The following is a 26,302-nucleotide window of genomic DNA, read 5'->3' on the forward strand; positions in this document are numbered from 1 at the left end:
TTATTTAGAAAAGAATTCCCTTTCACCTACACCTTTATGTGTTTATTGAATACAAAACGTGTTATAAAAAGGGGAGGAGCTACTATATGTCCTGCCCTGTCAAATTTCGAAATTAAGTCTGCGCAATAGCCTAGTGGTTAGTGTGCCGACATCATATGGTGCAGTAGCATGTCAGGGCGTCCACAGTTCAAATACCAGCGCGAGGACATTTTCCTACCCTACCCCCCTCTCTCTCTCCAAATTCGCTTCCTGTCTCAATACCTATCTAATAAAAGGTCAAAAACAAATCTTAAAATAAATAAATAAAAATCTAAATGAAAATAATCTACATTTCAAAGGGGATCTTTAAAAACTGAATTGTATGCAATTTGTTTTGTATGTTTACACTCCTAGAACACAGTGTATTGACCTTATTCTGTAATGCGGAGGTGTGCTCGTTTTTGCAATTGTTTCGATTCAGTCGACTATGTGAGAAATGACTAGCAATAATAAAAAAAATTGTCAAAATACTTGCCCTACAAAGAAGCGATCATGACTACATATAAAAATAGAAGAAGAATATATTTCATACTTGTCAACATTGGAATGTGAAAATAAGGGATATGCCCACCCCCCTTAAAAAATTCCCAAATTACTAAATATGTTCATTTAGAGCTGTTTCATTGTAAATAAACAGTTAATTTGTCAGTAATATGTTTTATTAGTATTATTTACAAAAGAAGAAAAATGTATACATTAGCAGCAAATAAATTAGCAAACAGCTTTTTAAAAATAATAGTTATTATAATGAAATAGAATCAACGAATTCTAAACGAATTAAACAAATTAAAAAGCAACAAATGAATCTCTTATTTATTTTGATTTTTTTCATTTGATTACATTAAATAACAGAGGTGCAACTTTAAAAATGCACACATCTAACATTATAATGAAAGCGTTCGATTGCTTTCCCAACGTTTTATGCTCATTTAGGACAAAATTAGTCGCGTTTAAAAAAAAAAAAAAAACAGCAAGATCGACATCTTTAGATGTTATCATTTTTATTATATGCCTGTTTAAACATGCACCCAAAACCCAGACTTTTACTTCGCTTCAAATCGCGTGTGCAGAATCTGTTTGAGAAACAGCGTCTGTTTATCACTATGGAGCGCGTCAGCTGACAGTCGTGCATTTTGAGGATTGCATATGAAGGGGAGACGGCACCTGTAATGAAAAGGAAAGGGAATCCCACCATTTTTATATTTACTTCAAAGTGTTTTCATGCCTAAACAAAGCGAAAGCCCAGAACAAACTCGCATTTAAGAGCAAGGGGCGGCCCCTGGTGGTTTGGAGGTATGGGTTGCATATAGGCAGGATCGGCTTTTTAATGTTTATTTGCCACCCTTCAGAGAAAGACTGAAAATATGGGAGAAATACAAAATACCTTAAAGGGATGACAGCGGGATATAACTGTAAAATATGGGAGAATCCTGTGAAAAACAGGAGGGTCGACAGGTATGATAACTAGAAAATATCAGTTTGCAACATCAAGCAGCATAACGAGCTGTTTTTAACTTCTAGAAATCAATGGAACGTCTGCTCGTATGTGAAGAATAGGGTCAATACTCTGGAATACGCATAATACTGCATTGGATTTGACCAACCGCTGGACAAATACAGAAAAATAGCAAGAGTTACTGCATTCACCTCGGTGGCAGAGGTCCACACAGCGCCGCGCAGCAGTTGGTGATGAAGTTTCCGTAGCTGTAGGGGTTGTAGTTGCCTTTGCCTCGTTTGGATGACCATGAACCTTTGATCTGAAACAGTGATGTGACCGTTGAGAACTCACAGTAGCTGAAAGGGCTAAACTGCCCACTTCAGAGCAGACAGAGAGACACAACAGGCAGCCTTAATAAACCCCGTGATAAACCGGGGCGATGATGGAAAAAGAGTTTTAAGGCTGATTATACTTTCCTTCCTGTGAAGCGCTACGGTAAAAATAAAAAATACCCACTGATCTTTAAACCAAATCTTTTGAAGTGCTCATTAATTATCTTCCTGTAACGGCTAGTCAAACTTTCCGCGGGTTTCTTTTGATCTTGGGTTATAGTCTAATTCCTACAGGGACGCGTTTAGATAAACTATGTTTGCAGGGTCCAGAATCAACCTGCTGGCCGGAGATTTGAGGAAACACATCAGTCATATAAACTCGCTAATGGCTCCAAAACTAAATTTTTGTCGCTTTGAATCATATAGTTGGTTATGTCTTGCATATTTTCGACATATAGACGGTATATTTATGCCATTTAAATATACAGCACACTCAGAAATAAAGGTACAAAATCTGTCACTGGGGTGGTCAACACTTTTATACAGTAAAGGTGGATATTAGCAAAGACTACAGCATATAGTTTTGAATGGGGAAAAGTGTAACAGTCAATAGCCCCTTTCTCACAGTGATACCCGTAAATTTCTGGGACGACTTTATTTCCGGTAAATTCAAAAAAGCGCTGTTCACACAGGCGAGGACGTTACGGAATTTTTCCGGAAAAGACCATTCACACATTCATTACAAAATACGGTAAATTCTGATGTCATTAACCAGAAATGAGCTCTAAACGTCTGCGCTTGTATTTGTAAACATTTGACTACATTACAAACTCTGTGAATGGATCAGTATTGTGAACAACTTTAATAAAAACATATAAAGAAACACTTTCGCATGTCCAGATGTACATGATATGATCTGGCGCTCACTCCTTCACGGGCATACGCGACACGTAAGGTAAACAAACAACGGCTTATCATAAGCAGCTTATCGATAATTATTTACACAGTTGGCATCAAGAAGGAGCATGTTAACTGACTAACATACAGCCGCTAATATGTGAAAAAATATTCAAAGGCTTTTATTCCCATAAACCGTGCGGACGTGAACGCGTCTGATTGTTCTGATTGGCTAAAGTAGACGTCTCACGTCAGCACGTTCTAGACATGCACACGCTCTTTCCGGCAATCTTCCTTCTGCATTCACACAGCGCAGCATTCCGGCAAATAACCAGTAATGTTACAACTTCTCTTTCCGGAAAATAGCCAGAACGAATTTACCGGTATTATCAAAAAGGGCCTGTTCACACATACAACCTTTCCAGAAAATTGTCGGTAATATTCCGGAAAGGTCTGTATGTGTGAAAGTGGCTAATATGGCAAATTTAACCCTTGCAGGAGCCAATCATCAATCGCTATAGTCTGACGTTTCTAGTGTGCTTTTATAGCGATGTCTACTTTAAAATGAACCAACTACACTTAAAAACAAAAGTTTTCTGGTTTTGTAATCTGTATGAAACGAGCATGAGGAACTGTCCGTCCTGTCAAACACACATTACATGACGACAACAAAGAGTCGCTGTCATTTCTGCACATTCTGGATTTTTTTCATCACCAAGACCAAGTTGTAGATTACTTCAGAAGAGCAGCGTGATCAGATAAAGCATTATCCAGAGAATGATAATGTGTAGAAAAGCCATAGATGAGGTTCGAGTCGTGATCTTATTCCTTTCGAGTGTGCATTAGCATGGGCAACCTGAAAACATTTTGTTTGATTCGAATGTTTAGAAACAAAGCTTATGAGACAGTTGTCGCTTAATTTTATTGGTTATTTTAAACATGTAATGCAATTGTAAGCTTAACAAACGTCAAAAGTTTTAAAGAATTTGATGTTTCACCATTCAGTCAGAATGCCCGAGCCCTTTGATATTAGTAGCATTATGGCCCATTTACCATTTACCCCTGCACACGCCATCATATGTCATCGCGATCTCTTGCTTCATATAAGATCAGATGATCACGATTGCTGTAGTTATTCCGGTTGTGTTATTTTCTGGTATTTATCTTCAATAAATCCCCGAAGGCATAAATTATGTTATGTTAATGATAAAATGTTGCAATAATATCGTAACTGCATTGTGTATTTACACCGTGGCCATATTCATCAATGTAAACGCACAAAAAACAGCATTAACATTATAGCAGACACTATAAAAAGCCCATTCCCAGCCACCAGACTTTTGTGAGAGGGTATTTGAGTAGAGCTGTGAACCTACCCAGTGTCTCACGGTTCAGTTGCACTCCCTCGCCATAGTAAGCATCGGCAACATAGGGCATATGAGAAAAATGATGTCACTACAAAATAACCGGTTATGATTATTACTGAACCGATACCGAATTGTCTGCGTCTGCATCGTGGTGCACCTAAACATTTAATTTTGACACCCTTATATTTGAGTGTCATTGAGTGTCAGAATGTTGTGGAACTGCTATACAGGAGTTATGATAATGAATTATAGATCGTGAAATTTAGTGTTTTTTATTTTAGCGGGTTTTTTAAAACCATGAGGGTAAAACACGAATGCGGTTATGAATATATTAAAACGCGTTTGTTTGTCGTAAAAGTTCGTAATAATGACCAAAAAAAATACTAATTTGTATCCGGGTGCAACTATTCTGCCGTTGTGGCTGGAGTATTCTGGGAACATTTCTTACCCCTTGGTTTGGAGTGTGGTCCTGAAAAATCTCCTTTCGAAGAGGTGTATATCGCTTCCCCTTAGCCCTACACCTTCAAGCTAAAGAGAATTGAGACGCGCAAAACGAGAGGTAGGGGTAAGGGAAAGGGCTAAGGGGTAGAATTGGGATTGGGACTTAGTTAACACTTTTGTACCTTTAAGGTTCACGTTTATACTTTTAAGGTACTGTGAGGTACACATTGTACCTTATATGTACTAAATATGTACCTTTAATGACCTGTTAGGAACGAACATATACCTTTTGAAAAGGTACCACCCCAGTGACAGATTTTGTGACCTTTATTTTTGACAAAGTAAGCTAGTATAGAAAGTATCCATCTTCAAATATACAGTGGTTCAAAAGTAAGAGGTTCTTTTATTGCTAAATTAAATTAAATACTGTTCTCCTATCCTGAATAATCAAACATTACTTTAAATAATAAATAAGCTAAATATTTGTATTGTGAGAAATGTTTGTTGAACACCAAATCAACATATAAGACTTTTAAAGAATCATGTAATAATGTTAATGTAAATAATAATTGGTCATCACAGAAATAAATATAATATAATATAATATAATATAATATAATATAATATAATATAATATAATATAGAATAATATAATATAGAATATTATAATATAATATAATATAGAATAATATAATATAATATAATATAGAATAATATAATATAATATAATATAGAATAATATAATATAATATAATATAGAATAATATAATATAATATAATATAGAATAATATAATAAATATAATATAATATAGAATAATATAATATAATATAATATAGAATAATATAATATAATATAATATAATATAATATAGAATAATATAATATAATATAGAATAATATAATATAATAAAATATAATATAATATAATATAGAATAATATAATAAATATAATATAATATAATATAATATAATATAATATAATATAATATAATATGATATAATATAATATAGTATAATATAATATAATTGTATTTCCAAATATATCAGTTTCTAAGATTATTTTTGAAAAATAGACTAAAAAATGTCTTTCAACTTGTTCAAACTTCTTAAAATGGGTGGAATCAACACAATTCTTCAGTTTTTTTTGACAACTTAATTTTATAAGTTCAATCCACTTAAATTAGTAAAAAAAACGTTTTGTGAAAAACGTAAAAAAAATTATATGGAAGTCAGCATTTTTTCAAGGTAAACACAGATTTGGTGAGCATCCTGGGGTCTGTTCTTCGTATGTGGATTACACAGTTAGCTGTATTTGGTTATGGACAATTTGATATGATCCAGGATTGTTTCGTTCTTCAAAACTGGTCCGAGAGTTGTTGTCATAGCAACAGTTCTGGTAGCTCAAACCTGGTCGGGAGCAGGTTCAATTCATATAAAAAGGATTAGATCGGGTCAGTTCAAGCAAAGATAATACTAAAAGTATGTACCAAATGCTGATATTTTCTTACAGTAGTAGTTATATACACTTGGAAACATAGTAAAAATGTTTAACTATGTATATATAAAGTTATAGGTACATAAAACCCACAACAAGGTGTAAAATTATTGCATATCATATTTAACAAACCGTTTACTACTAATTTTATGTAATTTAGCTCACTTGGACAATTGAATATTAATCAGATGATGTCATTACGCTGCTTTTCCACCAGCCAATTGTTGTATTGCTGATCATGATTTCGAGGATCGATAGATCTGTCCTTCACAACACACGCAGCGATTTCCAGACATTTTAATCTGATTCACGAACTTGTTTGATGAACCAAATTTGCCAGAGATCAATTATCAAGATGAACAGATCCAGGATCTGCCAAATCATCTTGGGTCATTTAAGCGAGGTACGAAGAACGGACCCCAGGACTGCTTTCAAAATCCTAAAAGAAGAATAGGGGGTAAATATTATGAATTATTTAAATAATTTAATAATTAAAATAAACAAAAATAATAATAAAATATACATCCATACTAGTATCAATACACCATATGTAAACTGCATTAGCATACTAATAACGCACTTCATAAACATGTTTTCTATTTTATACATTTACATTTTTTCAGCTTTTATTTATTCAAAATATCTCATGTGACTTTCATGATGCCAAAGGTAATGCAGAGCTGTATTCGGATTAAATGTAATCACTTATATTAATCTCAATATTGATATAGTTTAACATTTCTCCATTGTTTTTAATTGAATTGCATCATTTGCGATGCCCTAAAGCAGCTATAAATCCATAGTGTCGTGTCAGTCAGATTTTCATGTACTTCTTAGCTTCAAGCCAAAGTTGTAATGCTGTTATTCACATCAAAGCTGGTTGATCAACTTCATGTGTTCATTTCTGGCTTTAATGAATATGTTTTTGAAAATCTCTACTGGGAAAACAAACTGTACTCTTGTGGGAATTCATGAATGTCCACTTCTGACTTGATTTGTTAAGTCATTGTAATCATGCAACAACATGCAGTTCGGTTTATATTCTTATACCAGTGGATGTTATTATATAGCAGCATGATTAATTAGTTGATGAACATTTAGAGAAAACAGAAAGAGTAAAAGTGATGTACTCACATCTTCATTGGTGGTTTGATTGGAGCTGATCAGGTAGGTATGAAACCCGGACAGTCCCACAATGGACCAGACGGAAAAAAAGCACACCACCACTTCCAGGACAGTGCAAACATCAAGGAAAACAAATAGAAATCCATACATACATTACCACATCAACCAATTACATAGAAAGTGGCCCAAATGACATGCTGGAAACACTGGGTCTGTGTTCAGTCTTATTCCACCTTTTAAATCCAGAAAGCTTTAAAACACTGAAAGTGCGCTCGACTTTGGACACATGCCCATTTGTAGGGCTTTTCTTTGTCGTTTGATGAATTGCTAATGTAATGGTCAATTGAAAATGTACACAAATGTATGACAAAATTCTGTTAAGGAGCTGCTTGCTGTAAGTGCTAACAGCACAAAAACCCAGGCTGAATTTATCAATAAGGCACATCTTTTAAAGCTAGTACTTTTATACTATTTTAAGTCTGAAAGTCTGTTTTCTTAAGGTCAGCAAGGCTTTGTTTGATCAAACCTACTTTATTACGGTCTCTTTTCACACAACTGTTATGATGTGTTAACGTTCATCATCATCTTAAATTCTTAAAAGTTTTTAATATTTAGATTTTTAAAAAAACGTATGAACATTTATATGCATTTATGTATGTATTATATGCGAAATTACAAAAAATGAATTACCGCTTATGAGAGGTGTTTCTAATGCAGCGTCTATGGGACAGGACAGTAAATTTGATGTTATTCTCTCCTCTGGCTGTCGTTTTAAGTCTCGCACTATTTTTTCTCTTTTTCTGAAAGTCTTGATATCACCATCGTGGAGTTTTTCTTTTATTACTTCAGCAAAAATGACTGTAAAAAAAATTTGTTGTACTCTCCCATTCACTGCGCCAAATTATGATGCCTTCCGCTACGGACAAACCCGGAAATGTGAAAAGGGTCTATTTTGAAATAGAAATAAATGACAACTTATATATATTTAAAAAAAAAAAAAAAAAAGATGGATTTTCAGCTGTCTCATCACCCCTTTAGTGTCACAGAATTAGGGAAATCAAAAGTAGGACTATAAACCCATTCAAACTACAGATTTGACGCTTGTGATGTTTGAGAACAACAAAATATTTTACAGGTTTTCTAAAATATAAATTTTAACTTTTAATTTTAACATAGTCATTTAAATTTTAATTTTAACATAGTCATTACTAACAGAAACCTAAACCAAACAACTAAATGAAACAAAACAGCTAACCAAAATGAAACAACTAAACTAAACAAAAAAACTAAACAACTAGATGAAACAAAACAACTAAACAAAACAAATGAAACAACCAAACTAAATGAAACAACTAAACAAAACAACTAAACGAAAAAAAACTAAGCGAAATAATTAAACAAAACAACTAAACTTAAACAACTAAATGAAAAAATCAACTAAATTAAACAATTAAACAAAACAACTAAACTAAATGAAACATCTCAACAAAACAATTAAACTAAATGAAACAACTAAACGAAACAAAACAACTAAACAACACAACTAAACTAAACGAAACAACTAAACTAAAAAAACTAAACGAAACAATTAAACAAAACAACTAAACTTAATTAAACAACTAAACTAAACAACTAAACTAAACGAAACAACTAAAAGAAAAAAAAATAAAACAACTAAAAGAAAAAAAAACTAAACGAAACAAATAAACAAAACAACTAAACTTAATTAAACAACTAAATGGAAAAAAATCAACTAAATAAAACAATTGAACAAAACAAGTAAACTAAATGAAACAACTAAACAAAACAATTAAACTAAATGAAACAACTAAACGAAACAAAACAACTAAACAAATCAAATAAACTAAACTAAACAACTAAACGAAACCACTAAACAAACCAATTAAACTTAATGAAACAGCTAAGTGAAACAACTAAACAAACCAAATAAACTGAATGAAACAACTAAACGAAACAACTAAACAAACCAATGAAACTAAATGTACAACTAAATGAAACAATTAAATTAAATGAAACAACTAAATGAAACAACTAAACAAAACAATTAAACTAAATCTACAACTAAACAAAACAACTAAACTAATTGAAACAACTTAACGAAACAACTAAACAGAACAATTCAACTAAATGAAACAACTAAACGAAACAACTAAACAAATGAAACAACTAAACGAAACAACTAAACTAACCAATTAAACTAAATGAAACAACTAAACGAAACAACTAAACAAACCAATTAAACTAAATGAAACAACTAAACTAAATGAAACAACTAAACGAAACAACTAAACGAAACAACTAAACAAACCAATTAAACTAAACAAAACAACTAAACAAAACAATTACACTAAATGAAACAACTAAACAAATCAACTAAACAAAACAACAATACTAAATGATACAACTAAACAAAACAATTAAACTAAATGAAACTTAACAAAACAACTAAAAACAAAGCAACTAAACGAAACAACTAAACAAAATAAAACAACTAAACTAATCAACTTAACTAAACAAAACCGGACAACTAAATGAAACGGAACAACTAAACTAAACTAAACAACTAAATTAAACTAATGTGCTAACAGTACAAAAATGAAATGGGTTGATCAATAAGGCGCATTTTTTAAAGGTACTGTCATACTATTTATTTAATAGACTGAAAGGCTTTCGTTGTTGTTTTTGAAAGGGGTTTCTTAAGATCAGCGAGGCTTTGTTTAAATAACCATACATTATTATTGTAAAACAAATTATGACAACTTTAAATATTAAATATATTTTGTAAATATATAATGATCAAAAGGCCTTGAATGTTGATTTTGTTATGATCAATAATGCTTCATATTTTTGTGGGAACTGCAATCTTGTTTTATTAAGTGGAATCTTTGATGAATAGAGTTGATATAAAAGTAATTTTACAAAACAACTCAGGGTACTACATGTTTTCAGAGAGGAAACAGTGAATTTCATTAATAAAGGAATTGTAAGAAAATATTACAGCATACATCTAACGGTGTATTGGGCGTTTTTTTTCCTTGAAACAAGAATAAAAATATATGAAAAATTACGTTGTATCACATTGTGTCTTAACTAGACGCGACATGACAAACATAACAAACATATCACATTGTGTCTTAACTAGATGCGACATGAAACATGATAAAAGATATCTTTTTAATGTTTTAATCATCAACAACAGAGATTCGCATAATTTCTATTCTATTCTATCCGCTGCGGCAAAAACCCAGCATAAACTACAAACACAATGATCACCTCAGGTACTGATTATGTGCTTTATTCAATGTCAAATGCTACTAATATGAGTTTAAATACTAGTTAACGGGGCATTTACTGCCATAATGCTGAAAGATAGTTTACTTCAGATCTTGAAAATAACATATATATATATTATATAAAAATAAATATATTATTAAATTTAGCTTCAAACTAAATTTGTCTCCTTTACGAGTACATTTTAATGAAAAATCAGACAAATCGACGATCAAGAAAACGATTTGCAGTTTGTGCCCTGCGACGCTTGTTTTTGCTGGCACTAGCATGTGTTGACTTGCTTGATTGCTTATGGGAGAGTCTATCATGAGGCAATAAATGATGCATGACAAGCTAATAATTGACCATGAGCAGGAAGCCGCTCTCACTAATGAACACGACAGCGAGACGTCCCCGTGCTAATATAAATCAGCGCTCCGCATATTTGCGCAGGCACCGAGAAAATCACCTTTTCTGGGGGTCTCGCCGTTTTCATCTCGGATACGGAAAGACTTCCCACAGACCGTATTTAAAAACATATTTCTTTCCATTGAAACCAGAGGGCCACCGACAAGATGTAAAGAGAGTGAGTATGAGCTGCTTTTCTGCAATTGTGTTCTAGAGGTGTGAAACCAGAAATAGACTCGACTCCTATTGCACAGCCTCTTCCCACACACACACACACACACACACACACACACACACACACACACACACACACACACACACACACACACACACACACACACACACACACACACACACACACACACACACACACACACACACACACACACACACACAGTTTAGTGAAAGGATATCTAGCAGGGCTGTCTTTGAGAGCACTAAGAAAGCCAGTCCTGTTGGATCCTGCAGGAAAAGCACTGGTTATGTAACAAAGAAAAGCTGTCACAGGAACACGAAACGCAAATCTCAAAAAGCAGACAGCACATTCAGAAATGACAAGGAGAAGGAATTAACCAGACGCTGCGGACATTTGAAATCCTACACTTTTATGAGAAACCTATAGAGGTGATGCTAGTAAAAACAGCTTATTAAAGGGATAGAAAAAATGAAAAAGTCAAGTTAATTTACTCATTTACAGGTTACCTGTGATGTAGATGTAAAACATTAAATAAAACTGAGCTGTATCTGTGGTCTGGTGATCCTTAACCCTTTCTTGCGCGAGTTAAAAATACTCCAGCTGACCCTTCACCGTGAGTTTTTTTGTGACCGTAACTGAAGGCTGATTTATACTTCTGCGTCAAACGCCGGCGTATGCTACGGCGCTAACGCATAGCCCATCGTCGTGGCCGTCAGTGTTGCTGACGTGCAGCTCTCAAAAAATGTAACTACATGTCGAAACGACGCGTAGCGCAAGCTCTGTGATTGGTCGGCTTGTTAGCGCTGAAGAGTCTGGGCGGGACCGAGAGTCACGTGAATGGTGCGAGCCTGATAGAGCGATTGTTTACAAGTGTGGAGTCCCGTGAAGGAGCTCCGGATGGAAAGATTTGTTTTGTGTTTACCTCATAGTTAAAGTTGTTGCACGTCCGCCGGTTCCTGCCTCAAAATGAGCGAGTTTGAGCCACTTGTACATTCAGGAAGTGTTCAGGAAAAGCAAAACAGCAGCGAAGAAACTCGACACAGAGGAACATTTACACCTCACTGCCAACTAGCGTTTCGGAAATGTTAATGCAGACCAACAGAGACAGCGCGCAGAAGTATAAATGCACAGCTACGGGCGTTGCATGCGCCGTGGGTTATGCCAGTCACTTGACGCAGAAGTATAAACCAGGCTTTAGAATCCATTACGTTGGAAGATTCCCATGAGGAGTTTTTCACATGACCCACCAGCCCCAATGATCTATATATTAGGGTTGGGCCGATAGACGATGCCATCGTCCATCGCCGATGGCTGACAAACTTCACGATGCTGAGCCGGCATCGCGATCCATCACCCCGCCCCACATTTATATTGATATATAACTTATTATTTGTACGTCATCTTCATAGCAATAACGGTCTTTTCATGAGCTGTGTTAAATGTTACAGATAGCTGCCGCTTGCACGACTGACAGCATCGTGAGGATTAAATAAAGGATTATACAGAACCTCTCACGCTTAAAATGTGTAGATTCAGTGGCAAACGTTGTTACCTGCAAACCCCGTCCCACAGACTTTACAGTGAAAGGCTTTAGCCTTTACTCTGTTATCCACTCTTGGAAAAGTGTAAATGGGGGATTAACATTCAGCACATGATCACTAATAAGATGTGCCATTATTAGTAACTTTAGGGGCTCGATTTTGACAATCCATGCGCAAAGTTTAAAACGCAAGGCGCAAACGCATTCAGGGCGTGTCAGAATCCACTTTTGCTAATATAAGGATGGAAAAATCCGCTTTGCGCCGTGGCGCATGGTCTAAAAGGGTTGAGCTAATTCTCTTAATGAGTTATCGGTGTGTTTTGAGAATAAACCAATCAGAGTCTCATCTCCCATTCCCTTTAAGAACCAGTTGCTTTGCGCTATAGCGCATTTGCTATTTAAATGACGACTTTGTAAGTTGAAAAACTAAGCATTTCACTAGCAAGAAAAAAAGTTAAACAGAGGATCTACAGGACGAGAATGAGAGATAACGCCTCTCAATATCTACTTTCACTCTCGTGGATAGGGAAACCTTTATGCACAGACAATAATTAGCCTATAAATAATTATTTTGTTTGTTAAGCGCAAATATTTGCTTCAAAACTATTTCTAAATTCGGTTCTAATTTCCAGCAATCGAATAAACGAACAATAATAACGAAGTGTGCTTAAAAACCAGAGTTATATCCTAAAACACATGCTGTGTTCCATATGGTCTAAAACCTGACAGGAGGACAAATCTAAGCTTGTTTTTAATAAAACAAATTTAAATATGCATATAATAAATAATACTATTAATAATGATAACATTATACAAAAGCAAACTGTTATTACACTGGTGCTACCAAGTAAAAAAGTTAATTTCGAGCCGTGATTAAGATGCACTGTTAACCAATCCAACAGTGGATGTTCTGCTCCTATAGTGTTAATGTCTCGCGGGTTATCTAATCACAAGTGGTCAGCTGAGAACCATCTGCAATTATACTTGGTAATAATAACATCCAAAGGGAATGTCTTGTGATCGCATCCTGAGGGAAGGATCTTGAGTTAATGACTACATATTTTGCTTATAGCATCAGTGTGATGCCGCATGTTTAAAAAAAGCAGCATAACTCATCACTTTTGTTAGTATTTGGCTGTACTAGCAAATAATATAATACAATATGCCAGAACATACAAAAATATTAGCGCTCCTGAGAAATTTGGATTATTTTCCCAAAGTATTTTGCAAGTGCTGATTACTGGAAAGAGAGATGGTTTTCAACATAATAGATTTAATAAATGAAAACTAATTTCTTTTATCTTTGCCAACTTGACAGTACACAATTCTCTAGTTATTTGGCAAGATACAACTAATATTTAGCTTAAAGTGCAATTTAAAACTGGGTTAATTAGGCTCACTAGGTTAAAAAATATCCTACTTGTGCCTCTTTTTACAAGATGTAAAATAAATCTCTGATGTCTCTAGAGTGTGTATGTGAAATTTCAGCTCAAAATACACCACAAACAATGTTTTTTGACTCTTTAAATCTGCCCCTTTTAGGCTTTGATCCAAATTGTGCCATTTTGGTGACTGTCGCTTTAAATTCAAATGAGATTGAGCTCTTTTTAAAAGAGGGCGGAGCTACAAATGCCTGTGTATCAGCATAGTGGCAGATTTACAAAACAGGACTAATGTCCTATGCTAATGAGGGACAGATCATCACCAATGGGCGGGACTTTATCCCTCTGATGTCAATCAAAGTGTTTCTGCAGACTGTTTTTATCAAGTGTGATTATAAATAGTTTAATAAATAAACTTTTACCACGAGAAGCCGGTTATATTCTCAGACTGTAGCCACACAACTGTGGTCAAACCCCTTGTAAAAGTGATTTTTGCATAATGTGTCCCCTTTAAAAGAGCTAATATTATTGATTTTTGCAGGGGTTTTTCTTATATATTTGGGTATTTTAATTCTAAACTAAATTGTTTAATACTAAACTAAAATAATATAAATATCTAAAAGTAATTAAATAAATAGACAAATCAATAATTCTTCAGTACCCACGATGCGCTAGAGAAACTAAAAACAATCCCAAGCCGCCGTCTTGACACTGGCAACCTAAATCACCTTCTGGACTGCTTCAAAGTCAGCCGCTGTGCTTAATGCTAATGCTTTCCGGAGGGCATCTGAGGAGAGATCGGTGGGTAAATAAAGCCGCACTGAATGTGCCCTGTCCAATAAACATCTTACAGAAGCCATTTGTCACTACGGCAAGCCCAAAGTGGACCTGCCCTCACGGCCCGATTGATCAGCTGTGTGCAGTAAACAAGCGCTGAGCTCAGGCTTACAGCCGCTCCATCACTTCACCAGAGGAGGAAAAACTGCCTCGTCAGCGGCTTGCGGTCTACTCCTGCCAGTCCACAGCCGATCGATGGTGGAAAGCCGTACCAATACATCACACTGACAGAGCACCAGTACTACTGTAGGTCTTAAAGGAGCATTTTGGTGCAAATAGTCCACGCAAATATGATATGAAAAAACTTTGGTGCCAATAGACTAGTAGTTAGAGCAGGGGTCACCAAACTTGTTCCTGGAGGGCTGGTGTCCTGGAGATTTTAGCTCCAACCCTAATCAAACACACCTGAACAAGCTAATCAAGATCTTACTAGGTATACTAGAAACACCCAGGCAGATGTGTTAAGGCAAGTTAGAGCTACACCCTGCATTGACACCGGCCCTCCAGGACAGAGATTGGTGACCCCTGGGTTAAAGCGTCGACACAAAGCAGTGAGGTGCTCAAAGTGACCCGAGTTCGAGTCCCGGCTCGAGGTCCTTTGCCGATCGTTCCCCTCTCTCTGCTTCCCATGCAGTCGCCATCATAATGTCCTATAAAAGACTCTTTAGATATTCATGATTCAATTCTGAGAGTTGCATTTCAATTCCAAAATCTCCAAATTCAATTCCAGATTCTTGATCTGAACATTTTCCTTTTTGCAAATAGGTCAAAAGTCATAAATGACAGTCACGCATTACACACTTTCCATCGCCACATGAAGTCTGTGACTGAAGTTTAGAATTTTGCAATATTTTGGCTCTAAAAACAAGGTGTATAATAATAAAAATAATAATAATTCCTTACATTTATATAGCGCTTTTCTGGCTACTTAAAGTGCTTTACACATTTTTGGGGGGGGATCTCCTCATCCACCAACAGTGTGCAGCATCCACCTGGATGACGTGACGGCAGCCATATTGTGCCAGACCATACACCACATTACAGCTTAGTGGTGGCCATGATGGACAGAGACCAGTGGGCAAAATTTGGCCAGTATGCCGGGGTTAAACCCCTAATCTCTTTCAAAGGACATCTTGGGATTTCAAATGGCCACAGAGAGTCAGGACCTCGGTTCCATGTTTCATCCGAAAGACGGCGCTCAATATCTAAGCAATATACTAGGGTGTTTGGACCACACAGACCACAGCTCGATGTATTGGTTAGTTTGATGACAGATTAGTGCACTTTTTGAAAAAGATGAAAAACCCCTAAAAATAAAATAATAATAATAAAAAAAAAATAATAATAATATATATATATATATATATATATATATATATATATATATATATAATTACGAAAAAAGAAAGTTAAATAAAACAAAAACATTTGTCACCTCGTGCTTAGAAAAAATCATTACATTTGATTATTTCAAAGAGATTTTTTCTATATGACGCTTTACAATAATAAATCTGTGCATATATATTAGATATTAAAAAATGGGGGAAAAAATAAAACATAAGATCAGTCCAAAAATTTGCACACCTAAATTAATGTGTAAAAAATTTTCTAATATACATTTTTAACAAACAGGAAAAATCAAGAGAAACATAAAAAAAATGGCTGAAACTTATTTATATAATTCATTTACATTTTGCAATATGTGATTCGAATTTAAATGTATTATCTATCTATTCCTTAAGATGTTAGGTGAGCAAACTTTTATTTTAATAGATGTTTAATAAAAGTGCTTTGTTATTTTCAACATACAATATTTGGTCCCACTTTATATTAGGTGTCCCTAACTACTATGTACTTACATTAAAAAATAAATATAATGTGCTTACTGTGTTTATAATGTATTTGAGAACACGTGGAGCTTTTGAGTTGGGATAGGGGTTGGGTTATGGACAGGTTTGGTGGTATGGGTAGGTTTAAGGGTGGGTTAAGGTGTAAGGGATGGTCAACAGTGTATTTACAAATGTAATTACAAAAGTTAATTATAGATGTAGTTACATACATGTATTTAATCAAGCAAAAGTACACAGTAAATACATGTATTTACACAATAAGTACATTGTAACAAACTATTAATTCCTATGTAAGTATATATTAGTTAGGGCCACTTAATATAAAGTGGGACCCAATATGTAAAAGATTTCGGCTATATTCACTGAGAAATTAATCAAAACTATTATTTTCTAAATGGGTTCAATTCACTTCATATGTTGACTTCTGTATATACAGTGGGGGAACTAAGTATTGAACACATCACCATTTTTCAGAAAACATTTCTAAAGGTGCGGTTGACTAGAAATTTTCCCCGAATGTTGGTAACAACCAAAGAAATCCATATATGCAAAGAAAACAAACCTAATTAGTTTCAAATTAAGTTATGTGTAATATAATGAAATGACACAGGGAAAGAGTATTGAACACATGAAGAAACGGAGGTATAGAAAGGCAGTGAAAGCCCAGTCAGCAGTCGAAATCTCTCAGTAGTTATTCAGCAACCCTCTGTTTTTTGTCACCGTAAATTAATATTAGGAGCTTCAGTCCAACATCAAGATTAACAGGATGATAAACATGAAACCAGGGTGGGCATTTTAGCAAAACAATGACCCAAAACACAGCAAAGGAAACTCTCAAATGCTTTCAGAGAAAGAAAATCAAGCTGTGGAATGGCCTAGCCAATCACCTGATCTGAATCCAATATAAAATGCAAATTAAAGATGAGATTTGATAGATGACACCGACAGAACCATCAAGGTTTTTACACTCTGTTGACGTCTTTAGAAATACTCCTAGAAAAAAAAACATGACGTGTTCAATACTTATTTTCCCTGCTGTATATTAAACTCGATACCAGGGGTCACCAACCTTTTGGAAACTGAGAGCTACTTCTTGGGTAGTGTGAAGGGCTACAAGTTATGAAATAACACATTTTTCCTTAATTTACTTTTAATTATATGTTATTATTAATAATTAATAATATTCATCTATGTGAAGACATTGATCATGTTAATGATTTCTCACAGTAGTTGTCAACAATGATTTAACAAGTTAGATAAATATCAGTATTCAACACTTCATTTCTCTGAAATTGTTTTAAATGTTTTTTTTTTATATATATATAACTTAAAGTAATTTTCAAATTTACACCAATGCAAGTGTGATTTAAAAAGAATACCTATAAAAATATTAGATGCATCTTACTCATATATGGTGCTATGGTGAGCTTTTTTTAGAACAGGCCCGCGGGCAACTCATGTGAACCTGGCGGGCTACCTGGTGCCCACGGGCACCATGTTGGTGACCCCTGCTCTATACAGTGCTTTCCTATTTATTCCAAGCCAAATCAAAAATTCCCTGACCTTTTCCTGATATTAACTGACTAAAAAGCTGGATTCCCATGAAATATACTGATTATTAAAAAATAGGCAGAAGCGTTGAGCAGTCCCTTTGGAAATCCCTCAGCGATCGCTGAATTGAATGCAAAAATAAAGCAAAATCTAAAGCTTGACATTTATTTGAATTGCTTCCTGCCGGTTTTGGCTGGCCCGGACACTGCAGCAGTCAAACCCTACCGTTGGCAATTGTTTAACAGCAAAACACCAATAAGTACAGTAAGATAAGATCTGTCATGAGTGTTTGGGTTATATAAAGAAGTAGGCGGTCGTCCCTCTTACTCAGTATTACGTGCGTGATGACGAAGGCGAAGATGAAGATGGTGAGGAAGGAGAGCGAGAGGATGAACAGGTAGAAGAAGCGATAGTTCCTCCTCCCCACGCAGTTGCCCACCCACGGGCAGTGATGATCGAATCTATCTGAGGACAAATGCACAGCCGGGAAAATCATACGTTAGCACTTTCGTTGCATGATGCGGACTGTTATATAAAGATGTTTGCAGACGCGCGCGCGGCATACACACATGCTTACCCACGCAGTTGTCACACAGGCTGCAGTGTGAGGCCCGCGGCGGTCTGAAGATCTTGCAGGTGAAACAGTATTTCAGCTTGACTGTTTGACCGTTAATGAGCACCTCTCGGGTGCGCGGCGGTGGTCTGTAGCCTGGGCCGCTCGGGCCATTGTTTGCGTCTGCGAAACAAGAACAGACACAAGACTCAAGAGATTCCTTCTGGAGAAAAGTGAAAGAGGAGGAATTCGTCTCTATGGTGGTGCTGGAACAGAAAGACAAAAAAGTCATTTCATGACAACGATATATACCACGATACTGTAACTTTTCTGTAAATTCAATCAATAAGTAGTTTTATGTACAACCACAAAGTTGGGACAGTATGGAAACTCAAATTAAAAAGAAAGTAGTGATTTCAAAATTTACTTTGACTTTTATTTCATTGCAGACAATACAACAAACATTATTTACTGTGTTCCTCATGGTATATATATATATATATATATATATATATATATATATATATATATATATATATATATATATATACATATATATATATATATATATACATATATATATATATATATATATATATATAAATATATATATATATATATATATATATATATATATATATATAAAAATACATATATATATATAAATACATATATATATATAAATACATATATATATATATATATATATATATATATATATATTTTTTTTTTTTTTTTAATTTATTTATTTATTTATTTTTCAAAATAAACATGTATTTCAATTTTGGTTCTTGCACATTGGAACAGTAGAAGCTTTTACAACTTTGTAACATTTAAAAGATGTTTAGGGACTAAAGACATCAAGTGATGAAGTGTTACAGGTGTAATTTTTCCCCATTCTTCATGAAAACAAGTCTTAAGATGAGCAAAAAAAAAACCTGAAGTACTGATTTATCTGACCATAGTACACATTTCTACTGTGTGATGGTCATAGACTGTAAAATTTATGGACGTAGTATCCGTGACGTCACCCATAGGTTTCTAAAGAGCGCAAAAGAAGCCACAAGTAGGCGCGGCCAACCGTCGCCATTTTGTTTGCGAGTCATCACACTCAAGGCGGGATACCAAACAAGGGCAAAGAGGCGGAGAGTGAGCGGAGCTACAGACACTGCTGGCATTTTGCTTGCAACCTCCAACTCTCTCTCAGGAAGCCAATACGGAAGTGACTAAAACTGCAATTCATCCGAAATCCCGCTAGTCCTGGCCGCTCCTGGCTCCAAAACAGAGCAAATTTTAATTGAGCCCACTGTTAGAATGGCCAACTTTACAGCAGAAAAATAGTTGTTTACAGCCTGCTACAAAAAAAGATTTTGGTTAATACAGCTAATATTATCCTTCATGACAACTGTGAGGGGGGTGAATTTTTTTATAACTCATCCATTTCCTTTATATTAAGTTATATTGAGTTTGCATAAATAAGGGCGTGGCCACTTGAGTGACAGCTAGGTCTTGTTGGTCGCCGTCACGTCACCTCAGCTGAATCCTGCAGATTAGCCACTGAACTCGGCATATTTATCGTATTTCTGTGTTGTTTTATGTGGCTTTACACAGTCAACTGCCTTTTGGACTTGTTTCCTACAATTATTTGATGGCATGGCATGCTGAGGGCACTTAATTGTGCTCACAAACCATTCACGTGGCCTCCGTTTCCCATGTGAGTAAAGTTATATACTTATATACCATCTCTATACATGTATTTGTTTTATTTAAGATCATTTATAGTTTATATTTATATTTAGAGCTGTAATGCACTCCAGAATCTGTCAGATTGATCAGCTGTAGGCTCTAAAACAGTCATCTGAAGCTTTGTCATACACTGTTATGCTGGATTTCACCAATAGTCTTACATTAACTAACACAGACTATATCTGAAGTGTTTGGAAGTAATTTGCGTTTTCCTCCTGTTGAAAAACGTCATAAGAACAATGTTTAGTGGCTCAATGTATTACAGCAGTGTGTTTTTAAAAGACTAAACACTTTATTGATATAGTATACAACCAAGCACATGTAGTCAGAATACAAACGAGTCACAGGTGATAAAGTATTAAGCGTTCTTCCAAAGTAAAGTGTGTCTGAACCAGGTCCAAGCAAAATGCCAGCAGTGTCTGTAGCTCCGCTCACTCTCCGCCTCTTTGCCCTTGTTTGGTATCCCGCCGTGGGGTTGATGACGCGCGAACAAAATGGCGACGGTTGGCCGCGCCTACTTGTGGCTTCTTTTGCGCTCTTTAGAAACCTATGGGTGACGTCACGGATACTACGTCCATATATTTTACAGTCTATGGTTTAGACACACTTTACTTTGGGATGCTTAATACTTTATCACCTGTGACTCGTTTGTATTCTGACTACATGTGCTTGGCTGTACACTATATCAATAAAGTGTTTAGTCTTTTAAAAACATTGCTGTAATACACTGAGCCTCAAAGCATAGTTCTTATGACATTTTTCAACAGGAGGAAAACGCGAATTACTTCCAAACACTTCAGATATAGTCTGTGTTAGTTAATGTAAGACTATTGGTGAAATCCAGCATAACAATGTATGACAACGCTTCAGATGACTGTTCTAGAGCCTACAGCTAACGTTAATCAATTCGTCAGATTCTGGAGTGCATTACAGCTCTAAATATAAATATAAACTATAAATGATCTTAAATAAAACAAATACATGTATAGAGATGATATATAAGTATATAACTTTACTCACATGGGAAACGGAGGCCACGTGAATGGTTTGTGAGCACAAATAAGTGCCCTCAGCATGCCATGCCATCTAATAATTGTAGGAAACAAGTCCAAAAGGCAGTTGACTGTGTAAAGCCACATAAAACAACACAGAAATACGATAAATATGCCGAGTTCAGTGGCTAATCTGCAGGATTCAGCTGAGGTGACGTGACGGCGACCAACGAGACCTAGCTGTCACTCAAGTGGCCACGCCCTTAATAATGCAAACTTAATATAAAGGAAACGGATGAGTTATAAAAAAATTCACCCCCTCACAGTTGTCATGAAGGGTAATATTAGCTGTATTAACCAAAATCTTTTTTTGTACCAGGCTGTAAACACCTTTTTTCTGCTGTAAAGTTGGCCATTCTAACAGTGGACTCAATTGAAATTTGCTCTGTTTTGGAGCCAGGACTAGCAGAATTTCGGCTGAATTGCAGTTTTAGTTACTTCCGTATTGGCTTCCTGAGGGAGAGCGGGAGGTTGAAACCTGGTGATGGTGCATCCCAGATGCCTCTGAGCCCAGAGAACTCGACGGCGCTTTTGGACACTGTTAACATAGGGCTTCCTTTTGGCTAGGTGCAGTTTTAATTGGCATTTGAGGGTCTAACTATGTATTTTGGTCAGGGCTTGACAGTTCGACCATTTCGCTCGCATTTGCGACTAAAAATAGATGTGTGCGAACTGGAAAATTTGTTTAGCGGCACTTGCGATTTATTTATTTTTTATTAGCTTAATTACTGACTTAATTCACTTGGTCACGATAAAACAACATGTTCTGGTGAATTAGGCATGGCAAGGCAAGTTTATTTATAAAGCACATTTCGTACACAGTGGCAATTCAAAATACTTTACATAAACAAGAATAAAAAAATATATAATATATAATAGTGCGATCTGTCGGACGTAGCACAGTGCTCAATCAGTGAAGGCACAGCTGAACAGATGTGTTTTCAGTCTTGATTTGAATGTGCCTAATGTTGGAGCACATCTGATCATTTCTGAAAGCTGATTCCAGCAGCGAGAACAATTCATCTGTTCAAGTTATTCCACTAAAATAGTCGGCATGAACCGTAAATTGCTGAGATTTTTATTTCAGTGTGTTGATGTTCTTTCAGCTGTAAAGTAATATCGATTAGGGAGGGGGTTTTACTTCTGTGCATCATTCCCTCATAGCAAACTAATGGTAAGAAGTGCGTGGTTAAGAATATAGTGCCTGAAGCCGTCAAGCCAACGTCAACAGGAAAAGAACTGACTCTCCAAACTTGGAAACAAATGGTCAGACTATAATTGAAGCTCAATAATTATAGATTAACAACAGATTTTAATATTCTTCACAGATTCCCTTAAGTGGTTTTAAAAGTGGTGGTACATTATGAAAGATGTTTTCCACTTCCGAGTAAACTATTAGTTTAATGGGCTCTTATCTGACCCTCAGCACGTTGTGCATCTTCTGAGCAGCGAATGGCGCCGCCGGGGCTCACAGGAGTGTTTGCTTGCTACTATATTATTCATACGAACAGCAGGGACACATAACTTCAAATCCTGAACTGACAAACCTGAGCTAAAGTGCACTTCCTGGCTAAGCTTAAGTGATTTCAATTTCTCACCACTGGGCTCCACTAAATTCTCAAGTCTCAACGTGAAACCAGCAAACTCATTAAAGCAGTTGACTCCATTTATATATAACCAGCAAAGCAGATGCAAGAGAATCAAATTAATCCACGCAATGAGGAAAATCTCAACTAATTTGTCTTGTTTTGGCAAATGGTGTGACCTGCAGTGATTTCACAGTATAATTCAGATTATAAAATGGAAAGCTCTGTTTCTTGATTCTGATTGGTCGAGCAGGGTTCTACGCTGTTGTAAATGACTCGAAACACCTGTGACCTCATTACATCAATATCACTTTGCCGGTGTGTGTGTTGGACATCCATGTTGCTCAGCAACCACTGTTTCAGAGGTACTACATTGTTTGGTGGAAGAATACGTTTTTTTTAGTAATTGATTCATTCTTTTTCCTTCGGCTTAGGGCTCTATTTTGACGGTCCATGTGCAGAGCACAAAACGCAGGACGCAAACGCTTTCAGGGCGTGTCAGAACGCATTTTTGCTAATTTAAGGACGGGAAAATCTGCTTTGCGCCATGGCGCATGGTCTAAAAGGGTTGAGTTTATTTTCTTAATGAGTTATAGGTGTGTTTTGAGAATAAACCAATCAGAGTCTCATCTCCCATTCCCTTTAAGAGCCAGCTGCGTTGCTCCAAGAGCGCATTTTGACGTAAAGTAAGTTCACCTTCGCTTTTGCTCTCGTGGATAGGGAAACCTTTACGCACAGACATCAATTAGCCTATAAATAATTTATTTAGTTTGTTAAGCGCAAAGATTTGTTTCTAAATTCAGTTCTAATTTCTAGCAAACGAATAAATGAACAATAATAACCAAGTGTGGTCAAAATACTGAGTTATTTCCAAATACACCTGCCATGCCTCATATGGTCTAAAATTTGACAGGTGGACAAACCTAAGCTTGTTTTTAATAAAACAAATATAAATATGGATATAATAAATAATACTGCTAATAATAATAACATTATACAAAAGCAAATTGAATGAACTGAAAAAGCCTCCCGAGATGAAGAAAGTAAGGCAGTGGTTTTTAAATCTTCATGTAGGCTAGAAATTAATATGTTTTGTAATATTTTAATCATTTATATTTATGTCCTGTATATATTATATATTATATATTATACTTATATTTTTCATACGTAAAGATATTTGCGTATTGCTCTGCATCTTGTTTGTAGTGTGTAAGCCAGGCGCACTTTGCGCCAGACAATAGACCGACTTTGTTCTGGTCTAAAGAACAGACTATTTACAGTTTCTCAAAATAGCAACGCGCCAAAACACTCCTGCTTTTTTAGACCAGAACGCTTATTTGGCGCACATTTGAGTGCAAATGCATTTGCTATTTAAACGGTGTGGCGCAACACCTCAAAATGACCCTTGCGCCGAGCTAAAAGTATCAAAAGACTATTGCGCCGCGCCTTGCGCCACATTGCACCCGGTGTATGATAGGGCCCTTAGTCTCTGATTGAGGTCGCCACAGCGGAATGAAATATTCCCCTATATGTTTTGCGCAGTGGATGCCCTTCCAGCAGCAACCCAGTACTGGAAAACGCCCATTCACACACACACTCATACACTACAGTCAATTTTGTTTACCCAATTCCCCTATAACAGATGTCTTTGGACTGTGGGGGAAACCGGAGCACCCAAAGAAAACCCAGGAGAACACAAGGAGAGCATGTAAACTCCACACAGAAATACCAACTGGCCTGCGACCTCCTTCCTGTGAGGCGAACCACTGAGCCACCGTGCTGCCTTTTTTAGTAACAAGAGCAGGCGCAGCCATTGGAATCTGATTGGCTCAAGACTTCCAGTCACTTCCACTGATTTTTAGCCATTAAAGCAGGGTGTTTTCACATGTCTAGTTTCATAAAAGTATGGAAAGTGGGTGAGTCCAGCTTTGTTAAGTTGGGAGTGTCGTGTGGCGAAAGAGGGAAGGGTTGGCATGAAAAGGAGAGTGTCAGTTCGAGCATGTGCTGATTATTACAGCAGCAACACCAACACAGATGCAGGGCAGATAGACAGTAGCCCCTTTCACACATACAGACCTTTCCGGAAAATTGGCGGCAATTTTCTGGAAAGGTTGTATGTGTGAACAGGTCCTTTTTGAAAATACCGGTAAATTCGTTCTGGCTATTTTCCGGAAAGAGAAGTTGTAACATTACCGGCAATTTGCCGGAATGCTGCGCTGTGTGAACGCAGAAGGAAGATTGCTGTAATAAGCGCGTGCACGTCTAGATTGTGCTGAAGTGAGACGTCTGCTTTAGCCAATCACAACAGTCAGACGCATTTACGTCCGCGCGATTTATGAGAATAAAAGCCATTGAATATTTTTCCAGACACATTTAGCTGCTAGAAGTTAGTCAGATCACGTTTATATGTTCTTCTTAATGCCAACTGTGTAAATAATCATCGATGAGATGCTCATGATAAGCCGTTGTTTGTTTACCTTCAAGCATTGCGTGTGCCTGTGAAACAGCCTGTGAGCGCCTGCACACGCACATATTATGAACATCTCGACATGCGAAAGTGATCCTGCGAAAGTTGTTCACAATATTGATCATCTACAGAGTTTGTAATGTAGTCAAATGTTTACAAATACAAGCGCAGCCGTTTAAAGCTCATTTGTGGTGAATGATGTCAGATTTTACCGGTATTTTGGAATAGAGTGTGAATGCTCTTTTCCGGAAAATTTCTGTAACGTCCTCGCCTGTGTGAACATCGCTTTTTTGAATATACCGGTAAAGTCGTTCCGGAAATTTTCCAGATATTTACCGGGGTATCACTGTGTGAAAGGGGCTGGTGACTACGTTTACTTGGACATCAGTAATCAAATTATTTGCCAAATTATTAACTTGTGGAATTTAACTGCAGTTTGGCACTTTTATTCAGGAACATTTCATGCATGCCACCAGTGACAAATGAGATATTGGATGTGAGGAACTGCTGGAAGAGTGTTTGTGTTAATAGAATGTTTGATACCGCAAGGTGAATGGGGAAAAAAACAGCAACTTAAATGCGCACAGTAGGCAGCATGAGAAAGGTGCTTGCATATAGACCACGTATGGGCAAACTTGATCCTGGAGGGCCAGTGTCCTGCATAGTTTCAAACAGACCTCCCTATAAAGTTCAAGTGATCTTGAAGAC

General features: G+C 36.1%; 1 protein-coding gene across 11 annotated transcripts in view; it reads right to left on the reverse strand.

Moving 5' to 3' along the window:
• zdhhc14 (zDHHC palmitoyltransferase 14) overlaps nt 1-26,302 on the reverse strand; it is a 71,326-nt gene that overhangs the window by 26,272 nt on the left and 18,752 nt on the right. For all 11 annotated transcript variants that reach the window (XR_015517952.1, XR_015517949.1, XR_015517955.1 and 8 more), the window contains exons 3-7: nt 18,768-18,926; nt 18,518-18,655; nt 11,248-11,296; nt 7,145-7,247; nt 1,687-1,796 (exon numbers count right to left, since the gene is read on the reverse strand). Coding sequence is in view for 3 of the 11 variants with exons in the window: in XM_087297787.1 (XP_087153913.1) it covers nt 1,687-1,796; nt 7,145-7,247; nt 11,248-11,296; nt 18,518-18,655; nt 18,768-18,926 (559 nt within the window). In the remaining 8 variants the exon portion in view is untranslated. The remainder of the gene's footprint in view (nt 1-1,686; nt 1,797-7,144; nt 7,248-11,247; nt 11,297-18,517; nt 18,656-18,767; nt 18,927-26,302) is intronic.

Source organism: Danio rerio, chromosome 20 (genome assembly GCF_052040795.2).
Source record: "Danio rerio strain M-AB ecotype USA chromosome 20, GRCz13ab, whole genome shotgun sequence".
In the NCBI taxonomy this organism is placed as follows: Eukaryota; Metazoa; Chordata; class Actinopteri; order Cypriniformes; family Danionidae; genus Danio; species Danio rerio.